The 6,867-nt window shown below is 47.1% G+C and overlaps 1 protein-coding gene across 1 annotated transcript in view; it reads left to right on the plus strand.

Moving 5' to 3' along the window:
- The first annotated feature begins 3,313 nt into the window (after positions 1-3,313).
- NKAIN4 (Na+/K+ transporting ATPase interacting 4) overlaps positions 3,314-6,867 on the plus strand; it is a 29,250-nt gene continuing 25,696 nt past the window's right edge. The window contains exons 1-3 of the mRNA XM_009273940.1: positions 3,314-3,379; positions 5,209-5,346; positions 5,852-5,932. Of these exons, the coding sequence (XP_009272215.1) occupies positions 3,314-3,379; positions 5,209-5,346; positions 5,852-5,932 (285 nt within the window). The remainder of the gene's footprint in view (positions 3,380-5,208; positions 5,347-5,851; positions 5,933-6,867) is intronic.

Below are 6,867 nucleotides of genomic sequence, written 5' to 3' on the forward strand. Positions count from 1 at the left end.
TAAATTATACATTTGAGACTTCTAAGTTTCTTCCTGCTGTTTCAGCTAGCTGGACTTAAATTTTCATCCTTACATGATGTCTCATAGGGATAGGAGTACTGTGACTTTGTCCTGAATTCAAGCCATCAACCATTGCATGGCCAAAATACCTCAGGAAATCAATGCAAGTTTTTCCTCAAGAAAAGACCCGTGACCTTTTTCAGTGAAAGTCTTGGCCGCTCCGATGGTGTTTGCACAGTAGACAAACAAAGAGCGTCTTCTTAAAAAGCAAAGCCAGTTGGCAGGAAATCAAACGCTGAATCGACGCGTCGGGAATCAGCCAGGCAGCCCTGAACATCACAGGAGCGCGGTGGTGACCGGGGGCTGCAGCTGAGGCTCTTTCTCAGTTCAAACTAGAGAGAAAGTAAATACAGGGGTTTAAGTTGCAAATTGTGTCTGTGTTGAAGCTGTAGATACGCACGCAGGGGTCCAAGGCAGCTGTGTACACCACTGAAGAAGGGCAGTGCAGGAGTTGGAGCAGTCTGTGAGGCTACGTGTCCTTATAGCGGTGAAAGACAAGGAGTAGCAAAAGGGTTTTCAAGTTGCTTTTTTATAGGCCAAGTGGAAAATTGTCTAGGTTTCGGGGTAAAACATTTTTTCTTCTTTTTTGCAGGAGTATCTCCCTTAAGTCCTGGCAGGCCCATAGCAGTGGGATCAGCCTTTCCCGTTCACTCCATTTCTTGCACGCTTGTAAATTTATTTCTAACGTTCAATTTTAAATCTCTTATTAAAGCTGAACTTGGAAAGTGTAAAAGCAGGTTTGCTTGCAGGAACGGACACATGTGGACGTGTGTGTGTAGGCAGAACATCTTCTTTGCGTATCTGTACCTGTCATTGGGCTTTCTGAGCATCTTTCCTGCATCTGTATGAGTCACGTCAACATCTTGAAAGTGATATTTGTTATTTTGTGTCCCAACTGATTTCAGAAATGCAGTGAAAGACAGAGATCCAAACCAAATAAGATGAAAGGCTTTAAAAGCTTAATAGAAGAGCAAATCTGGCTGATAACATGGCCTTGATAGTAGGCTATAAAGGACATCGAGTTTAAAGAATTACAGGTAACTGACTTGTTCATCAGCATCCCTTCTTCCTTAGCAGTATGGAGGCACAAGGGGAACAGGTTGAACTCTCCAGCTTATCAGCATGGCGGGAGCAACAGAAGACAAAGATGAGGGGATAGAAAAGATTTGAGGGACCAGAATTTAAACAAGCACCCCCCAGCCCATGTTGAATCAGCTCGGAGTGTCCTGCTGGCATCGACATCTGCCAGTGACGCTGTCCTGCCAGAGCCATCTGAAATGCAACTGGAATGGTTTGAACCCCCCAACAAGAAACTGTTCCACATTTTGAGATGTTTTCTAAGACCGTTTTCCTATTCTGCAGTGGGCTCCATCAGGCAACGCTCCCCTCCAGCTCAGGTACGGTTTTCCTCTCTGGTGAAGTTTTAATGGTGTAAAGACCTTGAGCATGTCCTGTCGTGCTGGCTCACAAAGCCTTTCTTTGCTCACTGTGTGTGAGCTATGTGATAGGACTCTGTTAACTGCAGAACATCTTCTCTGCCTTTCTTATCTTGCCCGGCCATATAAATGAACGATAGACCAACAGAGAGCTTTGGCTTGTTTTGTTTGCCTGGCTAACAATTGCTTCACACGGTTATTTGCTATTCCAGTTTCACTCAGATCAGCAGAAAAGTGGTTTATTTCAGGAAAGAAAAGTCTGCCACAACTATGTTGATTGTAGTACCGCAACAAATCATTTAATTTAAAAAATGAAAGGTAAAAATGTTCTATGGGCTAGAGAAGCAAAAGGAGCAGAAGGAATCCCATTTTTAATAAGAATAGTCATAAAGAAGAAAAATTTGTCCTCCCTGATGGAAAGGTCCTGTCAGTTTTGAATGGGTTGAAACCTGTGCCACAATCTGTGAAATTTCTCTTTACAACCAATATCTCTAGAATATAATAGGCTTTCTCAACAGAATAGTGTGAATCATCGTAAAGAACGCTACAGCAAGGATATTACTCTGCAGAAACTTGGCAGCAGCAGAGAAAGATGGCACTTCGCCTGCTCAACCAGAGAGATCCGAGAGAGGTTCAGTACGAGGGTGCAGATATGTCGGTGTCAGCAGGCAGGGGCAAACCCTGACCCCGCCATTTCTGAGCCAGGCTGAGGGAACCAGGGCTGAAGGGTACCACGACATTCTTTACATCCCAACCCCAAACCAAGGCCAGCTTAGCCCAAACGTCAGCCCTGCTTACCTGCAAATCTCAGCAGCATTTAATGGGTAAGCTTTGCACACAGGCCTGTAGCGTAATGAGTGAAATGGCTGTTTATCTGTTTGTTTTTAGCAAATATTTTCTTAATTATGCTAGGTTCCAGGGGGAACAGGGACAAGTCCAGGGTAACTTCAGGCTGCATTTCTGACGGCTGGATTGCAGCACAGCCTCACTACCTGCACGTCAGCAATACAGTGTTAGAGTTTCATCAGTAGCATTTGTGCTTGTCATCAACACACATCTTACAGAAAATTGCTTTTATTTTTATAAATGAGGAAACAGCTTGCCTGAGGTCGCACATGACACAGAAGTCTACCGACCCGGCTCCCGCTCCCCTTAGCTGAACTAGCAGGCAGGCACAGCCCATCTCTGTACCGGCTGAGTCACGCCCGCAGCTCCCAGGGACACAAAACCATAAAAAAATGCAGGGAAGGTGGCAAAGGAACGTCAATCAGGACAGAAACAACCTGGAGACAAGGGCAATCACAGTAAGGAAGAGGGAAGTATGAGATGAAGCTAACTTCTAGGATCATGGGGAAAAATCCAGAGTGGCCAGGGACCGGAGCCTCTCTAGGAGCTGTTCCCCAATCTGAAGTCAGTGTAGATTGGCAGGTCCATCTCCAGGACGGTTGGGTACCTCTGACTTCACAGACTGGTTTTCCCTGGTCCAAATAAGCCAGGAAACATCACGAAGCTGTGGAAGGACAAGCTTTCCCCTTTTGTACAGCCCTAATGGCAAATGTTCATTTGTGAGAAGAAAACACTTTTCCAGACATGGATGCCCTGATTCTGGAGTGGGAAAACTCACGGCAGAAGGTATGGGTGGGAAGGATCTGTCTTCTTCCCATTTTCAGGGCCTGAAGGCAAGAGGCGAAGCTGAGCAGGGCGTTATCTCTGCGGAACACACCCCCATTGTGTCCCCCCGGCTAATTGATGCTCTGTGCAGCACATACTCCCGCGTTAATCTAACGCACAAAGCCAATTAAATGCCTGATTGGATGATGCGGTCACAGTCAAGTGACCCATTGCCAACCAGTCAGGATTCAAAATTTCCAAATATCGTTAAGGTATGTGCGTTAATCCCCTCCTAAAAGATTAAGCGTTTAACCTATTACTGCTGTTTCTGATGAGATAAAGAAAATCTGCTGTGCTCGGGGGGGAGAGCAGGCTGAACGGTGAAATGAGCAGCATTTGCCCTGTTCCAGCGCCGGAGCCCCGCGCGTGGCCGTGCAGCACATCTCACGGCATCTTCCAGGTGGTTCACATTGATCGGAACGGGGCAGTGTGCGTTGCTTCAAAGAGAAGACTAATTATTTCGCAGAACAGACAGTTTTGGAGACTGCCTTCATTGCCTCCCTACTCTCTGCACCCCTTTTGCCAGTGAAGAGAGATGTCAGAGAGGGAAACCTGCTTATCACCACGCTGATTGACCTCCCTTAGCCAGGGCTGCTGTAGATTTCTCTGAAATACAGATTTTTGTTGAACTTCCAAGGTAGTGTTGAGAATTGCAATACCTCTCTAGCCCAAGAGAGGTGTGAAGGCGATTTCCCCACTGATGCAGGAAGAAGGAGGAAAAATGGTCACGTGATAGATGCGGCATCCCTCATCGTGCGGCTTGACTGGGACCTGCAACCACTCACATCCCTAAATGCTTTAAGCCTTTCCAGATGCTCCAGTGCTTGGTCCCCAGCTGCCATTTAAAAGCGAAGCCAGGAAAAGATGCCACATAGCTGATTACACGCAGTGGACTACGACCATCCATGGTTAATGTCTAATTAGTAGTTAAATTAACTATCAATGGCAAATTGTAATTATTTATTTAAGTGAAAATAAATATGAAATGCAATAATGCAATCCCAGCATACGACTACGGTAACTGAACAGACTTTGAAATCTTACCCTGACAGGGAAATCTCCTGCTGTACCTTAGCAGTAGCAAAGTCGCTGGTCGATGTGGGGAGGTTGGTTGCACTGCGTTAGTGAAGACAAGCAAAGAGAAGATCTCTCTCCATAAGGCCAGGCACTGGGGAAAAGCCTGCAGGAACCGTTTTGCCCCCTCCACTCACTGTTTCACCTATGGACGTAATATTTAAAGGCTGTGGGGATGTAAAGGCTAGCACGCAATTGCACGTTTATTGTGCTTTTTCAGCTGCATGCGTAACACAGCAGTTCAGATCCAGGTGACCAGTTGTTGCTGAAACACAGATGATGGCTACAGATGAAAAGCACATCTTTATGCAAATATGATTTGAAAATCAGGCCCAGCACTTCAACAGTAATGGAGTTTTATTTCTGGAACATAGTACTAGCCTTGAACCATGTTATTAGTGCAGGAGAGGAACACAGCCTGTCTTCCTGGAAAACCGATGCGTTTGCAGAATTTCTTTGCTGGGTGGCAGCATTTTCTGTGGGGCGAAGGTGGAGGAGAGAGTTTCCTCCTCTCTCTCTCTTTGATGGATGTGTGCTGGAGAGCAGAAACATGAGAGGTGTCAGGAATGATGGAGTGATGCTGAAGGCTTTGACAAATGAGCTCTTGAAAGTCCTGCTGCAGCCATTTAAGATGTTACAGTCCCGCTGCTCACCTCTGCCCTCTACCAGGGCCACCTCCCCATCGCAAAGCGCACCGAACAGAGGACGTGCCCCCACACAGGCACTGGAGCTCACTGGTCTGCATTAGCTTAGCCATCGGAGGAGATGGGATGAGTACAAAGTGGAAGGGGGGGCGTGTGGGCACGTGTTCGGTCCTACTGACCTGGTTCATAGGCAGTAAATTGCTTTGGGAATGGAGTAACATCTTCAGCCGCTGCAGTGATTTGCTCAGGGAGCACGTCAAAACCTTGAGAATAAACATCATGAGCCCAAAAGCTGTAACTCTCCTTTTCCTTCTCCCTTCCAGCTTGCGGCATTAGAGAGGCAAGTGTTTGATTTCCTGGGATACCAGTGGGCCCCTATCCTAGCCAACTTCCTCCACATCATCATCGTTATCCTTGGCCTGTTTGGCACTATTCAATATAGACCTCGCTACATAGTGGTGGTAAGTAATGTTCATTTTGTTCAGAGCCATTCAAAGCCTTTCGTGGCCTTTGCTCTGGTGGGATATGGCAAGTGATGAGGAACGCAGTAAAGCCCTTGGGAAATCAGGCACGAGCGTTATATACAATTTTAGCAGGAGGTGCTGTGCTTAGGAACACACTGTTCAGTGTGCTGCACTTTTACGGTACTTACTCCGAACTTGGAAGATATCAGATAATTATTACTGGTACCAAAGTAACATCGAGATACTGCACAACAGACAGGGAGAACCAGATGCTGGACAAAAGCATGGCAGAAGCTTTTCTACTCCCTCCAGACTTCTGCCCCTGTATCTCTAATCAGGCAAGGAACCATCTGCGTATGGGAAACAAACAGAGGAAGGGAAAACGATTGCAGTACTGACTCAGGGCATTTAACTGCCCCCAGCTGCATCACATATATATAAACTAATTCCAGTGACTTCCTAATGTTTATTGCTTCTTTCTCTCCCCCCCATTCCCTTCTAGTATGCCATCTGGACTGCAATTTGGGTCACCTGGAACATCTTCATCATCTGCTTTTACTTAGAAGTGGGAGGGCTCTCAAAGGTGAGTAGGAGCTTTATGGGTGAGTGCCCAGGCTTTGCATCAAGGGGGATGGAGCTTAGCTGTGAGATAAGGGAGGGGGTGGTTAAGGTGAGTGGTAGGGGGCTGTCTGGGAGCAGGCCCTGCCTTCTTGCCTATGGAGAGGACTGCCTTACTAGGGGGTGGAGGAGTACTACTTGTAGTATGGTAAAAATGGGGAGCCAATACTGATTTCTGGAGTCCTTTGCTGGTGAGTGCAGGTGGTGGCTGGAATAAGCCCTGCCCTCAAGTAAAGTGTATTTGCTTTTTGAAGGTGAGAGCAAGCCCGGCAGCAGAGTCATCCTGAGGGGAGATGGGGTTTGAGGGCTAATTCCCAGCCATGATGCAGAGATGGCTGAGGATGGCTATGAGCTAATTAGATTACAGCTGATCCTCTCGTGATCTGATAACACCTTGGGAAGAAGGTGTGTGACTTGGAGGGGAAGGCTCTCCTGCGGCAGTGAGCGTGTTCTCTCTGCCAGCCTGTCCCAGGGAAGAGCTGCAGCAGGGACTCAGTCTGGCTGGGCTGACTTGGACCAAGGACTTTGCTGTAAATCCATACCTGACCAGTTCTTGATTTTTTTTTTTTTTTTTTAAATTTTTTTTCTCCTTCTTGGTCCTGCTGAAGACCTAGTGCACTTCAGCAGCAGGGTAGGTACCTGGTTGTTGCCACGCCAGGCAAAATATTTCCCGTTGCACCTTTCTTCTTGGTCTCTGGGGGCCTGGTGCACTTCAGCAGCAGGGTAGGTACCTGGTTGTTGCCACGCCAGGCACAATATTGCACCTTTTGGGAGAGGCTTTTCTCTCTGCTGAACAGAGAACAGAGCAGAGGGATGCTGGGGAGGCTGGCATATCTCCTTTGGATGCGGCCTCAGAGGTGATGTGGCTTCCCAGTCTTAATTCTTCCTTCTTAAATACTG

Source organism: Aptenodytes forsteri, unplaced genomic scaffold, assembly GCF_000699145.1.
Source record: "Aptenodytes forsteri isolate BGI_AS27 unplaced genomic scaffold, ASM69914v1 Scaffold47, whole genome shotgun sequence".
Lineage (NCBI taxonomy): Eukaryota > Metazoa > Chordata > Aves > Sphenisciformes > Spheniscidae > Aptenodytes > Aptenodytes forsteri.